Source organism: Bubalus kerabau, chromosome 7 (assembly GCF_029407905.1).
Source record: "Bubalus kerabau isolate K-KA32 ecotype Philippines breed swamp buffalo chromosome 7, PCC_UOA_SB_1v2, whole genome shotgun sequence".
In the NCBI taxonomy this organism is placed as follows: Eukaryota; Metazoa; Chordata; class Mammalia; order Artiodactyla; family Bovidae; genus Bubalus; species Bubalus kerabau.
The window spans coordinates 3,822,972-3,850,897 of NC_073630.1; the positions used below are offsets into that span (position 1 = coordinate 3,822,972).

General features: G+C 37.0%; 1 protein-coding gene across 1 annotated transcript; it reads right to left on the bottom strand.

The window, feature by feature from the left end:
- Positions 1-939: 939 nt before the first annotated feature.
- Positions 940-25,663, bottom strand: APELA (apelin receptor early endogenous ligand). The gene is made up of 3 exons (XM_055587432.1): positions 25,424-25,663; positions 24,043-24,132; positions 940-1,607 (listed from the first exon to the last, which is right to left on the bottom strand). Exons 1-2 carry the CDS (start codon positions 25,497-25,499, stop codon positions 24,044-24,046), a joined length of 165 nt encoding a protein of 54 aa, XP_055443407.1. The 5' UTR covers positions 25,500-25,663; the 3' UTR covers positions 940-1,607; position 24,043.
- Positions 25,664-27,926: the final 2,263 nt, after the last annotated feature.

Sequence of the window (27,926 nt, forward strand, 5' to 3'; positions counted from 1 at the left end):
ATTGTTACCATCTTTCTAAATTCCATATATATGCGTTAGTATACTGTATTGGTGTTCCCGGGATGGAGCTTCGTCCCTCCCTCTTTTGTCTCTTTTTTTGTCTTTTATATTTTTTCCTACCTCCTTTCGAAGAGTTGGGTTGTTTTTCTGGGTGCCTGATGTCCTCTGCCGGCATTCAGAAGTTGTTTTGTGGAATTTACTCGACGTTTAAATGCTCTTTTGATGATTTTGTGGGGGAGAAAGTGTTCTCCCCGTCCTACTCCTCCACCATCTTGGCTCCTCCCCAATAACACATTTCATAAAAATATTTTGTGTGCAAAATTAATAACAGTAATATTAATAAGCACATTCTAGCCTCCAAAACACTGTGAATAAGCTATGAAAGGGAGACAAATTTTCATATCATAATTTCTATTTCAAAATCTTTATATATAAATCCCAATCTTCTGTTTTGGCAAAATAGGGGTTAAGGGTTAATGGATTCTCCCATTCTAGAATGTTTACAAGGTAAAATTTATAGTCAAGACATGAATAGGTAAGCCTCATATCTAGAATTAACTTATTGTAAAATATGTCACTGAGCTAACAGTCTTTGATAAATACAAATTAAAAGCATATTTAACAACTTGAGAACAACTAATTATCAATACAATTCAGACCTAGGATAGTGCCTTTCTTGGGATATCATATTATTGAATTCCTTCTGATATTTTATTTACATGCCTCACCACTACAAGTTGATAATACTAATATAAAGCCCAACAGAGTGATGTGTACTGATAAACATTGCTCTGCTTGAGACTTCATTGGCATAAGTGTATTTTAAATGTTACTTCTTAGTTGGCCTTTCTAGGAAGCTATCTATACAAATGAAGAAAAAGGGCATTAAACAGAATTTCAAAAGAAATCAAACACTGGCTGCTTATGATGACATGTTGAAGAACAGGTTCAGAAATGAACACTTTGGTTGTAATATAAAATGAGCTGCAATTAGTATTTCAGACTTTCTTTTACAAGTTTAAATGGATATTATATTCAAAGTAAAAAAAAAATACATTCATAAACATTAAAGCCTATTATATAAAACTGGCAGCAATTAAGTTTAGTTCTTAGTGTTTCTATATAAATAATGAACTAATTGTTTTCTCCTTATTCTGCAAAACCAGATAGTCAATGCAATTGATCTCAAATTTAGGATTAAAAAAAAAAATCATACATATACAAAGTAATTTTAATACCTTTGGAAAATTATAAGACTAGGAAAGAACAATTTTAAACTTGTATATTTTACTATTATAAAGTTCTAAAACATTAAATGGTTTTTCTTCTTAAACCAAGTAAGAATAACAATGTGCAGAAAAAGATAAACAATTTTGCTCTTCAAGCAAGTAATTATACTTCAGACTGGAATTGCATTTGAATTTGCTATTTTCTCCCTACAAGAGAACCAGGCAGAAGAGAATCCAGGTGAAACTAATAAACTGCCAGGTGCTTTCAAACAACTTCTTTTCATACAGGAACTTCTAAACAATCACAGTATTATGTGGGTTGATATCTTTTCCTTCAGTCTTCTTCTGACAGACTCAGTGAAGTTAGATAGAGAAGATCTATATTTGGAAGCAAAGGAGAAAGAAACATATAATAAGAAACATTATCCAGCAAACCAATTTACTCATTCTTAATTTCTTTTTATAGCCAATTAATTATGAAAAGTTACTAAGGTTTTTTAGTGCTGAAATTAACTTCATATTTACTTACCTTTCAACATAAATACAGCATTGTATTTCTTTAAAAGTCTGAACTTATGCTATTAAAGAGGGTTTTATGTTAAATTATTTTTCATCTAATAAACTTTCTTTACTCAGTGACCCACACTGGTAGTCTTAACTATTTTTAAAAACATTTTGGATATTGATCCTAATACTTACACCCACTAAGAACGTTACTGGGATCAAATCAAAGATATCAGGACCCAAATCTTAATTAGGTGTATTTTATCTAACTCATAAAATTGTCCCCAAAAAAGACAAACATTTTGTCTTTTCTTTTTATGATATAACTTATATGTAGAACCTAAAAAATACAACAAACTAGTGAATATAACAACAACAAAACAAACTCATGGATAAAGAGACCAAACTAGTGATTACCAGTGAGGACAGGGAAGCAGAGAAGGGCAAGGTGGGGATAAGGAGGTCAAGAGGTACAAACTATCATGTATAAAACAAACTACAAAGATATATGGTACAACACAGGAAAATATAGCTAATATTTATAATAATTATATATGAGGCATAAAATTCCAAAATTGTGAATCAGTATATTGTATACCTGTAACATACATTAACTATAATTCAATTTTGTAATTTTATTTTTTATTTGTTTATTTTAATTGGAGGCTAATTACTTTACAATATTGTGATGGTATTTGCTGTACATTCACATGAATCAGCCACGGATGTACATGTGTTCCCCATCCTGAACCTCCTTCCCACCTCCCTCCCCATCCTGTGCCTCAGGGTCATCCCAGTGCACCAGTTCTGAGCACCCTGTCTCATGCATTGAACCTGGACTCGTGATTTATTTCACATATGACAATATACATGTTTCAATGCTATTCTCTGAAATCATCCCACCCTCGTCTTCTCCCACAGAGTCCAAAAATCTGTTCTTTACACCTGTGTCTCTTTGCTGTCTTGAATATAGGGTCATCGTTACCATCTTTCTAAATCCCATATATATGCGTTAGTATACTGTATTGGTGTTTTTCTTTCTGGCTTACTTCACTCTGAATAATAGGCTCCAGTTTCATCCACCTCATTAGAACGGATTCAAATGCATTCTTTTTAATGGCTGAGTAATATTCCATTGTGTATATGTATCACAGATTTCTTATCCATTCATCTGTCAATGGACACCTAGGTAGCTTCCATGTCCTAGCTATTGCAAACAGTGCTGCGATGAACATTGGGGTACATGTGTCTCTTTCCCTTCTGGTTTCCTCAGTGTGTATGCCCAGCAGTGGGATTGCTGGGTCATAAGGCAGTTCTATTTCCAGTTTTTTAAGGAATCTCCACACTGTTCTCCATAGTGGCTGTACTAGTTTGCATTCCTACCAACAGTGTAAGAGGGTTCCCTTTTCTCCACACCCTCTCCACCATTTATTGTTTGTAGACTTTTGAATAGCAGCCATTCTGACTGACGTGATATGGTACCTCATTGTGGTTTTGATTTGATTTTCTCTGATGATGAGTGATGTTGAGCATCTTTTCATGTGTTTGTTAGACATCTGTATATCTTCTTTGGAGAAACATCTGTTTAAGTCTTTGGCCTATGCTTTGTTTGTGTCACTTATTTTTCTGGAATTGGGCTGCAGGAGTTGCTTGTATATTTTTGAGATTAATTCTTTGTCAGTTGCTTCATTTGCTATTATTTTCTCCCATTCTGAAGGCTATCTTTTCACCTTGCTTATAGTTTCCTTCGCTGTGCAAAAGCTTTTACGTTTAGTTAGGTCCCATTTGTTTAGTTTTGCTTTTATTTCCATTACTCTGGGAGGTGGGTCATAGAGGATCCTGCTATGATTTACGTCAGAGAGTATTTTGCCTATGTTTTCCTCTAGGAGTTTTATAGTTTCTGGTATTACATTTAGATCTTTAATCCATTTTGAATTTATTTTTGTGTATGGTGTTAGAAAGTGTTCTAGTTCCATTCTTTTACAAGTGGTTGACCAGTTTTCCCAGCACCACTTGTTAAAGAGATTTGTCTTTCCTCCATTGTATATTCTTGCCTCCTTTGTCAAAGATAAGGTGTCCATAGGTGCATGGATTTATCTCTGGACTTTCTATCTTTCTAGTTCAATTTTCTTAAATGGTCCTGAGGAATCTTAGTACTATAAGACAATTTAGTACTAGAATAGTACTAATCTTAGTACTATTCAACTATTGCTTAGCACTTAGTATGGAGAAGGCGATGGCACTCCACTCCAGTACTCTTGCCTAGAAAATCCCATGGATGGAGGAGCCTGGTAGGCTGCAGTCCATGGGGTCGTGAAGAGTTGGATACATATGAGCAACTTCACTTTCACTTTTCACTTTCATGCATTGGAGAAGGAAATGGCAACCCACTCCAGTATTCTTGCCTGGAGAATCCCAGGGATGGGAGAGCCTGGTGGGCTGCCGTCTATGGGATCGCAAAGAGTTGGACACAACTGAAGCGACTTTGCAGCAGCAGCAGTAGCACTTAGTAATGCATTAGACTTAGAAAGCAATGGATTTAGAAAAGGCAGAGGAACCAGAGATCAAATTGCCAGCATCCATTGGATCATAGAAAAAGCAAGCGATTCTAAGAAAAACATCTACTTCTGCTTCATTGACTATACTAAAGCCTTTGATTGTGTGGATCACAACTAACTATGAAAAATTCTTAAGAGATGGGAATACCAGGCCACTGTACATGCCTCCTAGGAAACCTGTATGCAGGTCAAAAAGCGATTTCAAATCCTAAAATATGATGCTGTTAAAGTGCTGCACTCATATACCAGCAAATTTGGAAAACTCAGCAATGGCCACAGGACTGGAAAAAGTCAGTTTTCATTCCAATTCAAAGAAGGGCAATGTCAAAGAATGTTCAAACTACTGCACAATTGCACTCATTTCACATGCTAGCAATGCTCAAAATCCTTCAAGCCAGGTTTCAACAGTATGTGAACTAAGAACTTCCAGATGGACAAGTTAGATTTAAAAAAGGCAGAGGAACCAGAGATCAAATCGCCAATATCTGTTGGATCATAGATAAAGCTAGAAAATACCAGAAAAACAAAAAAAACATCTACTTCTGCTTCATTCACTATGCTAAAGCCTTTGACTGTGTAGACCACAACAAACTATGGAAAATTCTTCAAGAGATGGGAATACCAGACGATCTTACCTGCCTCCTGAGAAATACGTATGCAGGTCAAAAAGGAACAGTTAGAACTGGACATTGAGCAATGAACTGGTTCCAAATTGGGAAAGGAGTACATCAAGGCTGTATATTGTCACCCTGCTTATTTAACTTACATGCAGAGTACATCATGAGAAGTGTCAAGCTCGATGAAGCACAAACTGGAAGATTGCTGGGAGAAATACTAGTAACCTCACATATGCAGATGACACTACCCTTAATGGCAGAAAGTGAAGAGGAACTAAAGAGCATCTTGATGAGATGAAAGAGGAGAGTGAAAAAGTTGGCCTAAAATCAACATTCATGGCATCCAGTCCCATCATTTCATGGCAACAGATGGGGAAACAATGGAAACAGTGACAGATTTTGTTTTCTTGGGCTCCAAAATAACCGTGGATGATGTCTGCAGCCATGAAATTAAAAGATGCTTGTTCCTTGGAAGAAAAGCAGATAAATTAATTTGTCTACAAAGTCCATATAGTCAAAACTATGGTTTTTCCAGTAGTCACGTACAGATGTGAGAGTGAAAGTCGCTCAGTTGTGCCTGACTCTTTGTGACCCCATGGTCTAGACAGTCCATGGAATTCTCCAAGCCAGAACACTGGAGAGGATAGCCATTCCTTTCTCCAGGGGATCTTCCCAACCCAGGGATCGAAGATGTGAGGGCTGGACAATAAAAAAGGCTGAGGGCCAAGGAAGTGATGCTTTTGAACTGTGGTGCTGGAGAAGACTCTTCACAGTTCCTTGGATAGCAAGGAGATCAAACCAGTCAACCCTAAAGGGAATCAACCCTGAATATTCATTGGAACAACTGATGCTGAAGCTGAAGCTTAAATATTTTGGCCACATGATGCAAAAAGCTGACTCATTTGAAAATACCCAGATGCTGGGAAAGATTGAGGGAAGAAATAGAAGGGGCAACAGAGGATGAGATGGTTGGGTGGCATCATTGACTCAATGGGGTTGAGTTTGAGCAAACTCCAGGAGATAGTAGCCTGGCATTCTACAGTCCATTGGGTCACAAAGAGTCAGACACAACTGAGTGACTGAATGACAACAAAAGCAATGGATTTTAAATATATGGTAGAGCAAAATATAACTAATTTTCACTTAGGAGTAAAATTTCATTGTGGTTTGGATTTGCATTTCCTGATGATTGGAGACTGTTGAGAATCATTTCATATGTATGTGGCTATATATGTATATCTTCTGAAAAATGTCTATTCAGGTCCTCTGCCTATTTTGTAATCAAGTTATTTGTTTTTCTTTGTTTCTGATGTTGAGTTGTATGTTCAGTTCTGTTCAGTTCAGTTGCTCAGTCGTGTCTCTTTGAGACCCCATGAACTGCAGCACGCCAGGACTCCCTGTCTATCACCAACTCCCAGAGTTTACCCAAACTCATGTCCATCGAATCGGTGATGCCATTTAACCATCTGTTTGTCCCCTTCTCTGTTGTCCCCTTCTCATCCTGCCTTCAATCTTTCCCAACATCAAGGTCTTTTCAAATGAGTCAGCTCTTCGCATCAGGTGGCCAAAATATTGGAGTTTCAGCTTCAACATCAGTCCTTCCAATGAACACCCAGGACTGATCTCCTTTAGGATGGACTGGTTGGATCTCCTTGCAGTCCAAGGGACTCTGGAAAGTCTTCTCCAACACCACAGTTCAAAAGCATCAATTCTTCTGCACTCAGCTTTCTTTATAATCCAGTACTCAGATCCACACATAACTACTGGAAAAACCATAGCCTTGACTAGATGGACCTTTGTTGGCAAAGTAACGTCTCTGCTTTTTAATATGCTGTCTAGGTTGGTCATAACTTTCCTTCCAAGGAGTAAGTGTCTTTTAATTTCATGGCTGCAATCACCATCTTCAGTGATTTTGGAACCCCCCAAAATAAAGTCAGCCACTGTTTCCATTGTTTCCCCATCTATTTCCCATGAAGTGATGGGATCAGATGCCATATTCTTAGTTTTCTGAATGTTGAGCTTTAAGCCAACTTTTTCACTCTCCTCTTTCACTTTCATCAAGAGGCTTTTGAGTTCCTCTTCACTTTCTGCCATAAGGGTGGTGTCACCTACATATCTGAGGTTATTGATACTTCTCCCAGCAATCTTGATTCCAGCTTGTGCTTCCTCTAGCCCAGCGTTTCTCATGATGTACTCTGCATATAAGTTAAATAAGCAGGGTGACAATATACAGCCTTGACATACTCCTTTTCCTATTTGGAACCACTCTGTTGTGAGTTGTGAGTTCTTTGTATATTTTGAATATTACCCTTTATTGCATTATCCTTTGAAAAATATCTTCCCCCATTGAGTAGGCTATATTTTTGGCTTGTTGATAGTTTCCTACAATGTGCAAATTATTTTTAGTTTGATATGGTCCCATTTGTTTATTTTTCATTTTGTTGCATTTGCCTGAGGAGACAGATCCAAAAAAATATTGCTAAGACTGATGTCAAAGAGCATATTATCTATTTTTTTCTTCTAGGAGTTTTATGGTTTCAGGCCTTACACTTAAGTTAATTTTTTATATGATGTCAAAAGTAGCTTTTTTTTTTTTTAGAGTAGTATATTCCTTTTTTTGACTGTAGTATATTTAAAAAGTAGTATTTTTTTTTTTTTTTTTTGCATATAGCTGTTCAGTTCTCCTAAATTGTTGCATATAGCTGTTCAGTTCTCCTAAATTGTTGAAGTGGCTCTCTTTACCCCATTGTAAACCCTTGCCTCCTTCATTGTAGATTAACTGGTCATACGTGCATGAGTTTATTTTTGGCCTCACTATTTAGTTCCATTGGTCTATGTGTCTGTTTATGTGCCAGTACTATACTGTTTTGATTACTGTGTCTTTATAATAGAGTTTGAAATCAGGAACCATTATCTGCAAGCATTTTCTTCTTTCTCAAGATTGTTCTGGTTTAGGGTTTCTCACGTTTCCATAGAACTTTTAGAATTATTCATGAGAAAAATGCCATTGGTATTTTGATGGGAATTGCATTGACTCTGTAGATTCCCTTGGGTAATGTGGTAACTTTAACAATATTAATTCTTCCAGTTCATGAACATGGTATATCTTTCATTTGTATTAATCTTTACTTTTTTTTATCAATATCTTATAGTTTTATGAATATAGATTTTACCTTCTTACTTGCATTTATTCCTAGGTATTTCATTCTTGATGGAATTGTAAATAGGATTGTATCCGTAATTTCTCTTTCTACTAACCCTGCTGCTAAGTCACTTCAGTTGTGTCCGACTCTGTGCGACCCCATAGACGGCAGCCCACCAGGCTCCCCCGTCCCTGGGATTCTCCAGGCAAGAACACTGGAATGGGTTGCCATTTCCTGCTCCAATGCATGAAAGTGAAAAGTGAAAGTGAAGTTGCTCAGCCGTGTCTGACTCCTAGTGACCCCATGGACTGCAGCCTACCAGGCCCCTCCGTCCATGAGATTTTCCAGGCAAGAGTACTGGAGTGGGGTGCCATTACCTTCTCCGTCTACTAACCCATATAAATGCAGTAGATTTCTATGTAATTTGTATCCTGCTACTTTATTGAATTCATTGATGAGTTCTAGTAGTTTTTATGATATCCTTAGAATTCTGCATATAGCATGGGTCCCCAGCCTCTGGGACCTAATTCCTGATGATCTGAGGTGGAGCTTTACTTTTATACATAATAATAATAGAAATAAAGTGCACAATAAATGTAATGCACTTGAATCATTTTGAAACCTCCCACCTGAAGTCCATGGAAAAATTGTCTTCCACAAAACCCATCCCATGTGCCACAATGGCTGGGGACTACTTATATATAGCGTCATCTCATCCACAAGCAGTAACAGTTTGATTTATTTCTTTCCAAATTAGAATCCTTTTATTTCCTTTTTTGCCTGAGTGTTGTGGCAAGTACTTTTAATACTATGTTGAATTACATTAGCAAGAGTGGGCAATTTTTTCTTGTTCCTGATCTTGGAAGAATGCTTTCAGCTTTTCACTGTTAAGGATGATGTTTGCTCTACTTTTGTCATATATGATCTTTATTATGCTTAGGTATGTTCTCCCTAGTCCCACTCTTTTGAAACTTTTAATCAAAAATATACACTGCACTTTGTCAAAACTCTTGTTGCACCTATTGAGAAGGGCATACAATTTTTATTCAATATGTTAATGCAGTTCTATTATATTGATTTATTTGTGGATATGGAACCATCACTGTGATAAATCCCACTTGATCATGATGTGTTATCCTTTTAATAGATTGTTGAATTTGGTTTGCTAATATTATGTTGAGAACTTTTGCATCTATGTTCATTAGTGATATTGGCCTATAATTATTTTATTTTTGATGTCTTTTTCTGACTTTAGTAAATAGATGGGGAAACAGTGGAAACAGTGTCAGACTTTTTTTTTTGCTCCAAAATCACTGCAGATGGTGATTGCAGCCATGAAATTAAAAGACACTTACTCCTTGGAAGGCAAGTTATGACCAACCTAGATAGCATATTCAAAAGCAGAGACATTACTTTGCAAACAAAGGTCCGTCTAGTCAAGGCTATGGTTTTTCCAATGTCATGTATGGATGTGAGAGTTGGACTGTGAAGAAGGCTGAGTGCCGAAGAATTGATGCTTTGTTGAAGAAGACTCTTGAGAGTCCCTTGGACTGCAAGGATATCCGACCAGTCCATCCTACAGGAAATCAGTCCTGACATTCATTGGAAGGACTGATGTTGAAGCTGAAACGCCAATACTTTGGCCACCTCATACGAAGAGTTGACTCATTGGAAAAGACTCTGATGCTGGGAAGGATTGGGGGCAGGAGGAGAAGGGGACGACAGAGGATGAGATGGCTGGATGGCATCACCGACTCGATGGATGTGAATCTGAGTGAACTCCAGGAGTTGGTGATGGACAGGGAGGCCTGGCGTGCTGCCATTCATGGGGTCGAAAAGAGTCAGACCCGACTGAACGACTGAACTGAACTGAACTGATGATACTATGGCTTCATAGAAGGATTTTCAGTGTTTATTCTTTAGTTTTTTAGATTACTATGAGAAGAGAGTTGTTAACTTTTCTTCAACTGTTGAGTAGAATTCACCTGTGAAGGCCTCTGGTCCTAGACTTTTGTTTGTTGGGAATTTTTTGATTACTGATAAATTTGATTACTTGTAATTAGTTTGTTCATGTTTTCTATTTTTTCTTATTTAGTTAGTCTTATGAGACTGTACATTTCTAGGTATTTATACATTTCTTCCACGTTGACCATTTTATTGGAGTATCATTGTACATAGTAATTTCTTATGAGTCTTTGTATTTCTGTCTATGGTGTTGGTTGTATCTGCTCCCTTTTCATTTCTAATTTTATTTATTTGGGCCCTCATTATTGCTTTTTCCTTCATGAGTCTGGCTAAATGTTTATTAATTTTAAAAAAATCTATTTCACTTATCTTTTTTATTTAAAAATTTTTGTCTCTATTTAATTTATTTCTGCCCCAATCTTTATTCTACTTTTATTCTTCATTTTTTTCAACTAATTTTGGGTTTTGATTTTCTTCTAAATCTTTCAGGTATAATGTTATATTATTTACTTGAGATTTTTCTTGGTTCTGAGGTAGGCTTGTATCACCATAAACTTCCCTCTTTGAACTGCTTTTGCTATGTCCCACAGATTTTGGATAATTACATTTCCATCTTCTCTGTCTCAAGGTATTTTAAAATTTCCTCTTTGATTTCAACAGTGACTAAACTGTGTTTGCTTAGTCATATATTGTTTAACCTACATATGCTTATTGGAGAAGGCAATTATGGTTTCTTGCATTTTTTTTTTCCCCTTCTTGTAGGTGATTTCTTGTCTCATACCATTGTGGTTGGAAAAGTTGCTTGATGATTTCAGTCTTTTTAAATTATTGATTTTTGTTGTTGTTGTTGTGACTTAGCATATGATAGGTACAATGAAGCCCTGTGCCACAACAACAGAGCCTGCATGCCACATCTACTGAAGCCTGCACACCTAGAATTCATGCTCCACAAGAGAAGCCACTGCAATGAGAAGTTTACTCATCACAACTAGAGAAGGCTCACCTGCAGCAACAAATAGCCAACACAGTCCAAAAACTAATTAAAAAAAAAAAAAAAAAAAAGGCAATACTTTTCACATTGATCTCCAGATTAAACATACTGCTATCCAAGTCACAGCTGACTTTTTGAAGAAACTACAACCTAATGTTAAAATCTGTATGGGAATTCAAGGGAACTAGAATAACCAAAACAATCTTGAATAACTACAAAATTGGAGGACTCACACATTCTGATTTAAAAACATGCTACAATATTACAATAATCAATAGGACTCATAGGATTAATTCAAGGAGTGACATACAGATCAATGAAACAGAACTAAAAGTCCAGATATAAATTCTTACATTTGTGGTCTACAGATTTTTGACATTAGTGTCAGTAGTGCTAGGGTAATTCAGGGAGTGAAAAATAATAATTTCAACAAATAGTGTTAGAGAATTTGGATATCTTCATGCAAAAGAAGTTGAACCCCTTCCTCACACAATACACAAAATTTAACTCTAAATATTACAGGCATAAATATAAAAGACAAAACTATAAAACTCTTGGAAGGAAATATAAATGTAAATATAAAGTATTTGTGATCTTGGATTAGTCAATGGTATTTTTAATACAACATATAAAGCACAAACAACCAAAGGGGGGAAAAATAGACAAATGGAACTTTACCAAAACTAAAAACTTTTGTGCTCAAAAGACAACACTGAGAAAATGAAAGGACAGCTAATAGGATGGAAGAAACTAATTTTCAAATCATGTATCTCATGAGGGCTATGTATTCAAATATATAAAAGAGTATGGATGTGAAAGCTGGACCATAAAGAAAGCTGAGTGCTGAAGAATTGATGCTTTTGAACCATGGTATTGGAGAAGACCCTTGAGAGCCTCTTGGACTGTAAGATCAAGCAATTCAATACTAAAGGAAATCAGTCCTGAATATTCATTGGAAGGACTGGTGCTGAGGCTACTCTGGCCACATGATGTGCAGTACTGACTCAATGGAAAAGACCCTGATGCTGGGAAAGATTGAAGGCAGGAGGAGAAGGGGACGGCAGAGGGTGAGATGGCTGGATGGCATCACTGACTCAATGGACATGAGTTTGAGCAAGCTCCAGGAGATGGTGATGGACAGGGAGGCCTGGCATGCTGCAGTCCATGGGGTCGCACTGAGTTGGACATAACTGAGCACTTAACTGAACTTTACATCTTAACTATTAAAAGACAAGTAAGTTAATTGAAAAAAAAATGTGCAAAGAATTTGGATAGACAGTTCTCTAAAGAAGATAGACACATGGTCAATGAGTACATGAAAAGATGCTCAGTATGGTTAATCATTAGAGAAATGTAATCAAAATCACTGTAATGTTAATCACCATTTAACATCCACTACTATGGCTATAATAACAACTATTGGTAAGAATATAGAAAAATTGGAACCCTTATATAATGCTGTTAAGAATATAAATTGCTGCAACCATTGTGGCAGTTCCTCTATAAGTTAAACATAGAAACACTATATAATCCAACAATCTCACTCTTGGATATATACCCCAAATACCTGAAAACATATGTACAAACAAAAACTTGTACATGAATGTCCAGAACAGAATTATTCATAATAGACAAAGAGTGACAGTAACTGACTCCCTTGCTATAGCAAGTTCTAAATAAATAAACTTTTCTTATTCTCATTGAGAAGATCTGGCAGTTTGAGGTTCCTGAGAAAGTCAGAAGGAAAGGGATCCATGCATAGATGGAGGTAATACCTTCCATGACACATAGAGGAAAAGGAGGGTTGGTGTGGGTAGAGTGGGAACTGGATTAGGTGGGAGTCTTGTTTTATACTTGGAAGCTGAGGATATTAATGTGCTGACTTCTCTTTTCTCTATGATATGAGGCAAGGCCATCTTCTTTACAATAATGGTCTAAAACTTAAAGTGAGTAGAAAAAGTTAGAAACAGTTATTGTGGAGTGCAATGCAGCAAGTTGACCACAGAAATGCAGGTTTTTCCAGACAATTTGAGACTGGATGAAGAATTTGAAGCATTTCCAATCCGACTGCTTGTATATTCTCCAACAGTAATAATATGCCTGTCTGAAGACTTCAGAATTCTTCCAAAACAAATGAGATGATGACAGAGCATCAGGAAAACCTGTAATATTGGCAGCAATTATGGAAATAATGAATTATATAATCTTAGCAAAAGAAAGGGACCAGTCAATGGTCAATGCTTCATTGGAATGAGGTTGGAATAGTGACAGTGTGTGACCAAGCTCTGGATATGACAACAGGTGTGCAGGGCTGAAATCAGTAGAGGAACCCTTGGGAAAGACTGTATATTCTGCTTATTTTTCTTCTTTAATAGAATTTTAACAAAACAAAGCAGAAGATATGTGGTTTGCCTTGTTATTTTATTTTGAGTGGTAACAGGATTTAATTTATAATTAAAATATTATCAGGGGTTTTATTTATAAATTAGCAATATTCTGAGGAACTGTAGATACACTGAAAAGATTTTGAACATTTCTTTTGATCTGTCAGCCAGTTTAGTTGCTCAGTTGTGTCCAACTCTTTGCAACCCCAAGGACTGCAGCAAGCCAGGCTGCAGTTTCCGTTGATAACTGCTTATAATTTTAAGATCAGGAAAGTTTAGAATTCATCTAATATTTTGATATTAATGATAATGTCAAGAGAACTGTGGCATTTAATACCACACATCACTATTAAAAAAAAAAAAAATTCATCCAAGAGTGAAATGTATTGATAAAAAGTTGTTAATAAAAAGTTTTTCTCAAGTCACTTAAATACTCTTTTGCTATTAAGAACAGCGTATTTTTCAAATATATTACTGCTATGTAATAATAAATTTTAACTGATATCACTAATTGAATAACAGAGAACAAAAAAGTTATGCTACAAAGATATTTTAGATTCCTGAACATGATAGAGAACAGGTACTCTATTTTTTGTTTTTCATTTTAATTTTTTGGCTGCACCATGAGACATGTGGGATCCTTGTTCCTTGACCAGGGATGCAACCCTCACACTTTGCATTAAAAGTGCAGTCTTAACCACTGGACCACTAAGGAAGTCCCTAGAATAGCTACTTTAACCAAATATCTCCAAAAATAATTATTATACACTTTGTAATGGGGAATCAGTTTCCAAAGTGAAGAAAACTCTGAAATTAGGCTTTAGTCTATCATATATATATATTTTTTCATATAGGGAAATAAACATTTATTATAATAATATATATATAACTACTATATTTTATATATTTATAAATTCAGTACATTGTATGCATTATCATTAAGGCATCAGGGTCTTTGTAAAAGAGCTTGATATCATCAGTAAATTAAGAACTTTAAAATTTTCTCTGACATGATTCTTGGACACTGTGTAACAGGAGGGAAAGGGACAGGGCACAACTTTTCGAAGAATGACATAGCCCAAGGACACAACATAAACAGATTAGAATCAAGGGGTCCAAGATGGCAGCCAATTCGACTTTGACTAGACTTTGATCCTCAATTAGCAAGCTAAATGACACATCCAGAGGCACCATGACAGATACAAGGCACTGTCAAAAGACCAAGGAATGGGTGATGGCCCAATTCCTGGAAATCTCCACCTCTTCCCCAAAATAGTTGGAATAATCCTCCTTTTCATTAGCATATTAAATTACTCAGCCCATACAAACTAACCACATGCCACATGCCACATTTTTCAGCTGCACTTGCCCTCTACAATGCCACAGAGGTCTGTGGAGTTTGCTTCTCTCTGAATCTGAATAAATCTTCTTATGTATCACTTTTTCTCTCACTGAATTCTTTCTGTGATGAGACATCAAGAACCTGAGCTTCCTAATAAAGGAAACAAGGTGCTGTGGGTTTTGGCTAAGTTCAAGTCATGGCCACATGGCTTCGAGTCCCAAGCTGGGTTTTGGCTGGATTCAAGTACTAGCACATGGGTTCAAGCCCCAATCTGAGGTAAACAGTTTCAACTGGGCTATGATTAAGAATACAGTAATTTTCTATATTATATTTAGTTTTGAGCAAGACATTCTACAGATATTATACTCCACTCAAGAATTCCCTATACTTGAAGCTACTTTCAGGCTACAGATGATTATAGTCTAAACGTTAGGGGCCAAGTCTTATCATCAATGAGCTTATATTCTGATATTAATGGTTTGATGAAATAAAGTAGAATATGATAAATTCCTTTAAGTAATTACTGGTAAAAATACAGTGAATCTTGAGAGTGGAAAATTATTTCAAACTATTTGGATCAGGGTGGGCCTCATACAGAAAATAGAGTTGGAAGAGAATCCTGGGGTAGAGAGGCAGAGTTTGCACCTGGTAAGATGAGGGAGCCATACCTGGAAGTGCAGACACTTACAGCACAGATGTAGGGAAGCAAAAGTTCGGCTTGGCATTTCATTCAAAGATGGGAACAACAAAGGGCAGAAACAGTATGGAACTAACAGAAGCAGAAGATATTAAGAAAAGGTGGCAAGAAAACACAGAACTATAAAAAAAGATCTTCATGGCCCAGATAATCACAATGGTGTGATCACACCTAGAGCCAGACATTTTGGAATGCGAAGTCAAGTGGGTCTTAGGAAGCATTGCTACAAACAAAGCTAGTGGAGGTGATGAAATTCCAGTTGAGCTATTTCAAATCCTAAAATATGATGCTGTTAAAGTAATGCACTCAATATGCCAGCAAATTTGGAAAACTCCGCAGCGGTCACAGGACTGGAAAAGGTCAGTTTTCATTCCAATTCCCAAGAAAGGCAATACCAAAGAATGCTCAAACTACTGCACAACTGCACTCATCTCACACTCTGGCAAAGTAAAGCTCAAAATTCTCCAAGACATGCTTCCTTCAACAGTATGCGAGCCATCAACTTCCAGATGTTCCAGCTGGTTTTAGAAAAGTCAGAGGAACCAGAGATCAAATTGCCAACATCTGTTGGATCATAAAAAAAAGCAAGTGAATTCCAGAAAAATGTCTACTTCTGCTTTATTGATAACGCCAAAGCCTTTGACTATGTAGACCAGGAGAAACTGTGGAAAATTCTTCAAGAGATGGGAATACCAGACCACCTTACCTGCCTTCTGAGAAATCTGTATGCAGGTCAAGAAGCAACAGTTAGAACTTGACATGGAACAACAGACTGGTTCCAAATAGGGAAAGTATTGTCACCCTGCTTATTTAACTTATATGCAGAGTACATCATGTGAAAAGCCAAGCGGGACAAAGCACAAACTGGAATCAAGATTGCTGGGAGAAGTATCAGTAACCTCAGATATGCAGATGATACTACCATTATGGCAGAAAGTGAAGAAGAACTAAAGAGCATCTTGATGAAAGTGAAAGAAGAAAGTGTAAAAGTTGGCTTAAAACTCAACATTCAGAAAACTACGATCATGGCATCAAGTCCCATCACTTCATGGCAAATAGATGGAGAAACCATGGAAACAGCGACAGACTTTATTCTCTTGGGCTCTAAAATCACTGCAGATGGTGACTGCACCTGTGAAATTAAAAGACACTTGCTCCTTGGTAGAAAAGCTATGGCAAATCTAGACAGCATATTAAAAAGCAGAGACATTACTTTGCCTACAGAGTTCCATCTAGTCAAAGCTGTGGTTTTTCCAGTAGTCATGTAAAGATGTGAGAGTTGGACTATAAAGAAAGCTGAGGGCCAAAGAATTGATGCTTTTGAACTGTGGTGTTGGAGAAGATTCTTGAGAGTCCCTTGGACTGCAAGGAGATCCAACCAGTCCATCCTAAAGGAAATCAGTCCTGAATATTCATTGGAAGGACTGATGCTGAAGCTGAAACTCTGATACTTTGGCCACCTGATGCAAAGAACGGACTCACTGGAAAAGACCCTGATGCTGGGAAAGATTGAGGGCAGGAAGAGAAGGGGACAACAGAAGATGAAATGGTTTTGTGGCATCACTGACTCAATGGACATGAGTTTGAGTAAGCTCCGGGAGTTGGTGATGGAAAGGGAAGCCTGACGTGCTGTAGTCCATGGGGTCACAAAGAGTTGGACACCTCTGTGCAACTGAACTGAACTGAATGTTGAGAGTCTAGCAACACTGCTGCTGCTGCTGCTGCTAAGTCGCTTCAGTCGTGTCTGACTCTGTGCGACCCCATAGATGGCAGCCCACCAGGCTCCCCCATCCCTGGGATTCTCCAGGCAAGAACACTGGAGTATGTTGCCATTTCCTTCTCCAATGCATGAAAGTGAAAAGTGAAAGCGAAGTCATTCAGTTGTGTCCGACTCTTCACAACCCCATGGACTGCAGCCTACCAGGCTCCTCTGTCCATGGGATTTTCCAGGCAAGAGTACTGGAGTGGGGTGCCATTGCCTTAGACCCATGGTATTGTTGCCAGGAATGCATTCTGTGTGGGGGCCTTAAACCAGTATCAGACTCTGAATGAAGTGCATGCCCTGGATAGCAGTGAAAGGTCACAAGCAGACGGAAGTTCCTGAGGTGATTTCCCAATAGCCCTTGTGACCAACACCCTCCCTGCCCCTAGGGTCTGTTTACCTATGTATGTGCCTCTTAGATAAGACCCCTTGTGGCAGACCAAAACCCCACTCTTGTTCTGAATTGATCAGTCAATTTGACCCATTGCCTAGGAATCCAAAGCAAACCACCATATGCATGCATGATGGCCCTTCTCTCTGTCTGCATTCTGCCAATTATTTTCCCATGTGGCCCCTTGAGGCATGCTGGGTGCTTGCTTCAGACCTGTGAGTAATAAACTTCTCTATTTCAACATATCTGTGGTCAGCTGTTTAAATAAGGCTCACTATTCTGTACTGTGCCCCCACTTAACAGATGTTAATTTAACAAAGTCAGAATACCCACACTCTGCCTTCAGAGAATTTCCACCATGGGGTGGTGGGGGAGGGGAGGAGTCCAGTCAGTTAATACATTATTACAATGCAGTGAGTCCAGTACTTTGACAAAAGTATACAAACAGTGCTGAGAGCAAAAAATGGGCACTTAATAAAATCAGTAGGAGGTATCAAAACCAGGGAAGGTGTCTCAAAGCATGACTTGATAGTAAGGAAAAGAATAAATGAACAGAAGTGTAACTATAAAGTAAGATGTGAAGAATGGACTGACTTTAAAGTAATGGTAACAGTTCTAGCTATTATCTGTTTAACACTTACTATGTAGTAGGTATGGTTATGATAAGGTACATGCCTTTATTAGCTTAATTTTACAGACCTGAAAGTGAAGGGAAGCTCACAAGGGATGAGCTGTGTGGCCAGAGCTAGAACTCAGGCAGTCCCTTCTTAACTCTTACCCACTCTGAGAGAGGACAAGGGAGAAGAGATGCTCCTGGAAAGATACCGTTTGTAAAGTGATGCTTGCTAAATTATGGAAGTTCTCACTTCAGCCTCCTGAAGGCTACAGACAGTTAAGGATTTTAATCAAGGTGTGACACTTTAATCAAGCTCATAAGGTATGACATTACAGTTTAAAAAGACCATATGATAAAACAAAAAAATGGACTTTCTAGAAAGAGACCTGGAGGCTGGAGTGAGTAGTTAAGGTGTGGAGGTCATGCTGGAGAGCTATAAGAGGCACTGAGATAGTCACAGAGATAAAGGAAGAAGCAGGTTATCAAGTAGAAATGAAAGCCTGGGCAATCACATAGAACTGAACACTGGGGCACTGTGCTCAGAAGTTTAGGCTGGGACAGTTACATGTATATTTCACAGCACAGTGCCTAATACATGGTAATTTGGAGAACAAAGGAGAAATATTTGAGTGAGAAGAATTAAAGAACCTATTTTTAGCTATTCATTCAATAACTCATCAAATATTTCTGAAGAGTTGATGACAGTTACCAGGTATATAGCTATGACCAGAGCAAATTCTTGTTCTCATGAAACTTACATTCCAACAAGAGAGGAAGATACTAATCAAACAACAAAGTAAATATATGTTATGTATGTCACATGGCATTAGGCTTTATGGAGAAAAATAATAAAAGGAAAACAGAAGTATCTTGGGTAGGGTGAAGAATTGTTTTAAGATTTTATTTTGGTACTTCTTTCTAACATAAAAGATCATCAGGGAAATCCTTCCTGATGACATGAATGGTATTTGAACAGAGAGCTGAGTTATAGGAATAGCTGTGCAGAAGCCATGGCTTATATTTATATATCTACTATGGCCATGGGCTTCAAGTTTCTGCAGGGCAGCTGCAATGACTCCAGATAGGCAGTTGGACACCCTATACAGGGCCTGAAAAGCAGAGTGATTTATTCTAGAGATGGTCAAAAAGGAGCAATGTATCACTGAAACCAAGGAAAGTTCATTCTATTATTTGACACACAGAGACAGCTGATGTATACATTGGATTCAAGAAGAAGGACGTCACTAGAGACCTTTCCCAGAATGCTACAGGAGCAGTGCATTGAAACTAAATGGGAAAAAAGGAAGTACCACTTTTTCCAAGAAATCTGATTGTGCAGAAGAACCTGGGTTGGTCACTAAAGAGCATCATGGGATAAATGGCACACCTTTTTTTCTTTTTTTTTTTAAAGATGAAATAGATCAGTTTTAACATATTGAATCTGCTGGGGAAGAAAGGGAGTAATTGTTGGATCAAGGTTCCTGAGATATGGAGACATTACCCATAACGAAGAGAGAAATCTCTTAATGAAAGGCCAGGAAGGGAAAACAGGACATTACGCAAATGTAGATGCATGTAGTTTGAGGGCAGGGTCCAGTTTGAACCTTGATTATCTCCATTTTCTCTTGGAAGAGGAATTATCTCTTGCTGTGAGTTGGATAAGGATTTCAAAAAGTTAAAGGGAACTAGAGGTCATTACAGGTTTGAAATATAACCAAATGGGATTGAGAGATACCCAAAAGTAAGAAGAGTTATTTCCAGAGAGCCCTGCTAATGTTGGAGACAAAATGCTCCACTGAAGTGGAGATTCTGCGCTAAAGGCAGAAGTTGGCTTTTGGATAAGCCAAAGACTGAGAAGGGCCACACAATAAGACAGAAAGGTTTGGAGGCAGAACAGAGATTTGGCAGAGGTGGATGGGGGGTCAGAAGCCCATGACTTTAAGTGATTAAGAATAAGGCAGACAGAACCAAAGTTGATCACACACAAGAGTATTTGGGTGTGGAGAAAGCATACAAAGCCCCACTGTGGGAGTGGAATGAAATAATACAAATGAACCTATATATATAAGATAGACTCACAGACATAGAAAACAAATGGGGGACAAAATGAGGAGAATGAGGATTAACAGAAACAACTACTATACATAAGATACATAAGCAACAAAGAACTATATCCAGTAGCTTATAATAATCTACAATGGAAAAGAATCTGAAAAAAATTTATAACTGAATCACTTGGCTATATACCTGAAACAAACATACTATTGTAAATCAACTACGATTCAATAAAATTGTTTTATTAAAAAGCAGTTTTATTAATTGTTTTACTAAAAATACAGAACTATAAACACTTGTATTTGGATAGCAATCAAGGGTCTCAGTTTAAATTAATGTGTTAATTTACCTTTAATGTGTTAATTTAGCTTTACCAAAACTATTTTCATAGCCATTACCTCTGAGAAAAGAGCATGGGCGATAGGGGAGTGTGAAAGTATTTTACTTTTGATTTGATATTCTTCCAGACTGTTAGAAAAAAAAATTATACCATGAATATATATTATAATTATTATTAAAAAGCTAGAAAAAGTATGTGTTAACAAGATGTGTAGTTACCTTTGCATATACTATCAATAAAATCAGGCCTATAGCAGGATGACACTGTTGGAAGTGGATATTAAGAGAGTCCAAAGCCCCTAACTCATTTTCACTTTGTAGCTCTCACATCAACCTTTGAATTTGGATTTCCTGACACCCTTCTTTTGCTTTCCTTCACTCTAATTCACTTACAGCTGAAAGTGTTGCCAAAGTATTTTTGAGAAAAAAGAATATCAAGAAAATAAATTTTATATTGAATTAACTATTTTAATTATTTATTTATATTTACTTAACTATATTGATTAATTTTTTAATTAACTCATCTATTAGGAAATCTCACTGGGGATCTTTGAAAAAGACTCTGGAAGAAGGAAAAATAGAGTGAAGATAACATAGCTTTCCCATCAAGTGAGCTGAAAGTCTAAACCACTCTAAAGTGTTAATTTGTAAAAATTCAAAGTCAACTGTTTACTTGACCTGTCCTTTTACAATCTTCCTTAACCCTAACCGAATCAAGTCAAGACAGGTGATTTTATCTAAAGCATGTAGAAAACAAAGTGGACCAATGAAGGAAAGTTCAGCCTCAGAGTTTCGCTACAAATATTTACAGCATTTTATCCAGTTGTCAAAGTATCTTTGTTGCAAGACATATAAAAAATATGCAAATATTCAGGATAGTGAGAATCAGGCTATGAAACCTGAAGACAACACTTAGAGCACTGGTTTGGCAAGATCTTGGGAAAGTATCTTTTTTTTTTTTTTTTTTTACAAAAAAATTATTGAAGTATAGTTGTTTTATACAGTTTTAATTTCTGCTGTACAGCAAAGTGACTCAGGAATATATATATATATATATATATATATATTCCTATTCACATTATTTTCCATTATGGTTCACTGGATATTGAATATAGTTTCCCACAGGGAAATTATCTTAATGTTTCTCTTTCATTGGCTGTTATACTATCACTGGATTCCAAAATGTGACTTTTACACATTCTTCAAAGAACTATAGCTGGAACACAGGACTAGCCTAAACACTGAGAAAATGGATGCTGTAACCTGAGCAGTTCTTTAAAAAGATTACCTACCTTTTGTAAAGTATTGCCATTATTAAATGTTTTTTATGGCTTTCGACTTAGGTTTCCCTTTGGTTTACAGATTTGGTTTACTGGTCAAAATCTTCCTTAACTTTGACAGTTCAAATTTCGCTACTCTATCTTATTTACTTACAGCCCCAGTTTTTATGGCAGGTGGTTTGTGGAGAAAGCCAATACAACCTGTGACTTACTAAAGGGCTTTTGTTTGCATTTGTGAGGCATCTTTTCCTGAACATGCAGGAATTTCCTGGCTACTGTGAGGTGCCTCTTGTTACTTTCAAAAAGTCCTGGAAAAATCTTGAACTTCCATTCCTTCTAAGCACAGATTTTACCATTATTTATTTGAGACTGAAATTCATTATCAACACACACCAAGGGATTTTTAATATATAAAAAACTTTTAAAGCATGTTTTAGTTTCTACTAATTGGCTGATCAAGAACTTCCTCTTGTATTTTTCTGGATTTCGCCACCAAATTTATTTTTCATATTTTGATAGTAAAGAGTAACTTGTTACAGATGCAGGTGTAGAGAATTTGGCTTTTTATCTTAGCCCTCTTGATAAATGCTTATTAGTGAACTGCTCTTCCTTTATGTAATGCTCTACTACAGTCTTCACTGGTTTGAAAAGCATGTATTAAATATTAGCTACAGTAATCATTTATTTATTTATTTTTGGCTTCAAAATCACTGCAGATGGTGACTGCAGCCATGAAATTAAAAGACGCTTACTCCTTGGAAGGAAAGTTATGACCAACCTAGACAGCATATTAAAAAGCAGATGCATTACTTTGGCAACAAAGGTCCGTCTAGTCAAGGCTATGGTTTTTCCAGTAATCCATACTTGTAAGAGTTGGACTATAAAGAAAGCTGAGGGCCAAAGAATTGATGCTTTTGAACTGTGGTGTTGGAGAAGACTCTTGACAGTCCCTTGGACTGCAAGGAGATCCAACCAGGCTATCCTAAAGGAGATCAATCCTGAATATTCATTGGAAGGACTGATGTTGAAGCTGAAACTCCAATATTTTGGCCACCTGATGTGAAGAGCTTACTCATTTGAAAAGATCCTAATGCTAGGAAAGATTGAAGGCGGGAGAAGAAGGGGACAACAGAGAATGAGATGGTTGGATGGCATCACCCACTCAATGGAGATGCATTTGAGTAAGCTCTGGGAGTTGGTGATGGACAGGGAGGCCTGGCGTGCTGCAGTCCATGGGGTTGCAAAGAGTTGGACACGACTGAGCGACTGAACTGAACAGCAACCATTATTTCCCTGAATGAATAGTGCCATAAAAGCTCCAGTCCACAGGCCAAATGAATAGACTAATTTAGCAATTGCCTGTGTTATGTTAACCAGGCTGAGGGACATTTCTATGACTTTTTTTAAAAAAAGATATACTTCATTAGAATTGAAGAGCTTAAAATAATTACAATGGAATGTCAATTTCTTATTTTTGTATGAAGTTATTTAAACTTGGGTGATGTTTGGAGTTAACTGATTCAAACAACACTACTGGTGATGGTGGTGGTGTAAAATCAGGAACAAAATTCGATTCAGAGTATATCCTTAAAAATGCAACCATCAATATTAATTCTATTAGTGAAGCTGGAAAACTGCTATGTCATTAAGTTGATTTCATATCTGAAAATAAATATTTTCAGGAAGAATATGCTACTAAATATTGAGGTTAATACATCATCCATTTGGTGGAGCTGGGAAAATTTGTCTGAATGTTTTCAAGCCTAGAATGGTGTTCATGGGAAATGTGCTTGTTCTGAATAACATAGGGAGATATTCAGATTTTTTCAAAACACTAGTTGCAGATACATCTATTATTAATTAAATTCTCCTGGTGCCTGATTTTTTAATTATGAAAATTTTCAAACACACAAAATAGTACTAATCCTCATATAACTATCACTCAGATTCAACAGTTATCAAGATTTTCCTACATTTTCCTCATCTGTCCCATCAAATTATTAGAGCAATTCCCAAATATCATTTCATTTCTCTGTTAAGTATGCAAACCATAGTATGCATTACTTCAAGGGACATCACAGTAAAGTCATTGTCACATATTCAAAATATGCTGATCTGGAACATTGCCAAAATGTAAACATTGCCAAAACCATTTTCCATCAGAAATACCTCAGGGGAAGGGCACTCGTGAATGGAGAGGCATACATCTCCTCTGAAGGCAGTTGGGTCTGTGCAATTTTCTTCTCATTGCCAAATTAGCTGGGGAGGGGGAGGGCGGAAAGAAAATATTAGAGCATTTACAGAAAATTAGATGCTGTTTAATCTGATGATTGTGAGGGAATATTCTGGATCCAAATTATGCTGTGATTATCTGCTATCTTTTCATATATGATTGTGATATAAAAAATTAATGGGATGTAAATGCATGGCAGGTATTCCTAACAGTTTGTATTGATGCTGGGATCTAATAGTAAAATTCTCCTCCTACATGACTTCTTTCTAAATACTCCTAGCCCTTTTAGTGTATGTTGTGAATTTAGCACACATATTTCACAAGAATATTTTCCAAATTGTTCTGTAATTTTAGAAGAGAAACAATTTGAGTAGCAATTCAATTGCTATAAACAGTAAGAAGGGATCATCTGTTTCCAGAGTTGCTAATTTGAAACATTTTTCTTATTTATGTAAAAAGGGCAGATCAAGAGACCTCATTTGAACTAATCTCAGTGATCAAACTTCTGGTTAACTAAAAGGCAGAAACTGAATGTTTAATTAGTTATGCACCATTTTCTGTTGTAAATGGATAAGTATATTATCAAGGAAATAATCTAACATATTTGGATAGAAATGTTATCATCTCTGTATTTAAATTAGGTTTGGCTCTTTTCCTTAAAAAACTGTCTAATTTATTTATTTTTTTTTATCTGCCAGTGCTTTGAACTCCTAGATGTTTAGTTTTGAAGTAAAAACACTTTAAAATAACTTTGTTTACTAAGTTCCTATTAAGAACAACAGAACAGATAATAATCTTTGAAAAATGTGTCAAGTAATTTAATATTATCCTGACCATACACAGTTTTGACTTTTTTTTTTTTTTTTTTTTTTTGGTTTGGCTCTATAAGCATACTACTACTACAAATGGCACTTTTTAAAGTGACACATCTAACTATATATCTAGAAATAACTCTTTTTACTTATAAGGACAATGTAACTATGATAGTTTTGGGATCGATTTTCTTTGAATTTAGAAAAAACAGTGGTAGAATATTTGTCATCATTTTAAAAGCCAGCTATTATTTTAAAATATCCAAATAACAGACCTAACAGGACAGAAAACATACTTCTGAACTCCTACACACTCACTCCCAACCCCCTTCAACCACTGACCCTCCCCTCCACCCCCCATCCCCCCTCCAGCCCCCCCCCCACCCCATCCCCAACAAGCACACATCTAAGTGATTTTCAGCAGAAACACAGTCAGGCTCAGAAGCCCATTCACACAAACAGATATGAAATTAAGTTACTCCGTTACAAATGGGCAAAGTCCTACCTTGCCTTTGTCCGTGGATAAGTAGAAGACTCATCATAAAAATAACAAATAGAAGAAAGAACTGGTGAAATCTCATTTTTCTGCCAATCCACAGTGGAGCTAAAGCTTACAAGGTAACCCCTCTTTGAATAGTCTGTGTGGTATCTGTGTGGCTCTCCTCACATTCTAAAGACAGACCTCAGAGCACAGCTTGCTGCGTTCTCCAGAAAGGTTAATGATCACAGCAGAGAAGGTTTCTGGTGCTGTGAGGCGGTCAGAGCCCCTTAGGCCCCACACCCCTCCTCCACCCGCCTCTCCGGCCAAGGCCACGCCCCTTTATTTCCATAAGTAAATATTGGTGACGCCAGGAGTCCAGGATTTGGGTGGAAATGTCAGCTGCCAGCCCCTGGGAGAGGCTGCCTAAGTCTGATCAGGCTGTGGGGAGTGTGTGCAATAACATACTGGCTTGGCCTCCTCCCTCACTATTTACATCTGTTTACACTTTGCACATTGGTGCCATATCCAGAAACCCAGAGGAATGACAGGAAGTCTGTTTTTTTTTTTTTTTTTTTTCAGAAGGCATTATGAAGCTCTAATTTAGACCGTCGAATGCTTTGTGGCAAAGAAAGTGCTGAAATACTTTATCTTTTCCAAACCTATTGCAAAGTGGTGACTGTTTGCCCCAAGTCTCAAAATAGCTTAATCTATGAGGGTTTACATCAATAAACATTCCTAGAATTTAGAATGTTCTGAAATAAATCGGAATTTTTTTCTTATTCTACAAAGTGCCGTTTCTAAAGTAATGCAGATAGTTTTCATCTGCAGTACACCCAGGATTTTAAAAAAGGAAGTTCAGGCAAGCCATAAACTCATGAAATCTGGATTCTGTTAAGATTTACATATGGTAGCTGATATATTTCAGACTCAGTAATTATGAATGAGCTCAGAAGACAAAAGCATCTCTTGTCATCTTTTTCACACACGCTCCAAGATTGCTTGTAGTTTTATTTATTGCCTGTCATATATAGCTGTTATAAATGAAAATGACTGTACTTACAATAAAGCAAACTGAAATGATAGTGAAGATACACTTGAATACAGGTAGATCCCAAATAGCAAATTTAAAGCATAAGCAAATTGTGAATTGCCAGGAATTTTGTTGCATTTCACTTTTCTAGATTCAGGCACTTGCTACTTAACCTTGGGCTTCCTGAGGTTTGATATTAATGCATAATTTGCTTATCTTCAACATCAGTCTGTAGGAATTCCTGCCTACCTGCTTATGCAAGCACTTCATAACAAGCATGTTTGTGCTTAGTCACTCAGTCGTGTCCAACTCTTCATGATTCCATGGACTATAGCCCACCAGGCTCCCTCTGTCCATGGAATTCTCCAGGCAAGTCACCATTTCTTACTCCAGGAGATCTTCCCAACCTAGGGATTGAAATTGTGTCCCTTGCGCCTCCTCATTGGCAGGTGGATTCTTTACCACAACAAGCAAGAACATACAGAATTTTTTTAAATCATTTTCTTAAAATTTTGAGAACATTTGCCCATCTGGAGACTGAAAGTATGGGGTTAAAGGGCACCATGTACCTGTGCTGCATTTGTACATGACTCTATAACATCAGTTGAATACAAGAGTATGGATTTGTGATATAAAGCTGCCTCATGAATAGCGAAGATATTGTTGGGATTCTTCACCCCTTCCCCCCAAGCTTCTCAGCACAGCAGACTGGAAAGCTTCAAGCTGGAGACACAGAGTGTTAAACTGAGCAAATATAAATGTAAGTGTTATATTGAGCAACAGGTCAATATAGATTTTGATACTATAACTTCAGGCCAAGTCTTAGGTCTACTCAAAGATATAGTAGTCAGCCTTCTGTATGGATAATGTAGTAACTACCACAAACTGTGTATACTGATTAAAATTTTTATTTTTCATTACCAGGTGACCAACAGTTAACTCCTAGGATGTAAACAAGTACTGTGGAAGATATTCCACTAGTCAGGATACAGCAAACTGCTGTATTTAAGTCATGTAACCAGTTTGAACATCAACATTCTGATTTTTTTAAATTGAGATAAAAATCTTTTTTTCCAGCTGAAATAATTATAAAGGATTAGCAAGATAATGCATTACAAATATATGAAAGTTAAGTCATTACTTATGTACATAATTACCTATTTACAAAGCCTATTTTAAATTATTGTTTCCGAAAATAACTTAGGAAGAAGATGATAATGAAGCAGTTGATTTTCACAGTATAAAAATATCATGCATAGGCTTCCCTCATAGCTCAATTGGTAAAGAATCCACCTGCATTGCAGGAGACCTTTGTTTGAGTCCTGGTTTGGGAAGATCCCCTGGTGAAGGGAACGGCTACCCACTCCAGCATTCTGGCCTGGAGAATTCCATGGACTGTACAGTTCATGGGGTTGCAAAGAGTAGGATACGACTGAACAACTTTCACTTTCAGTTCAATATTATGTATAAAACTGATGGGCAAACTGAAATGCTAGA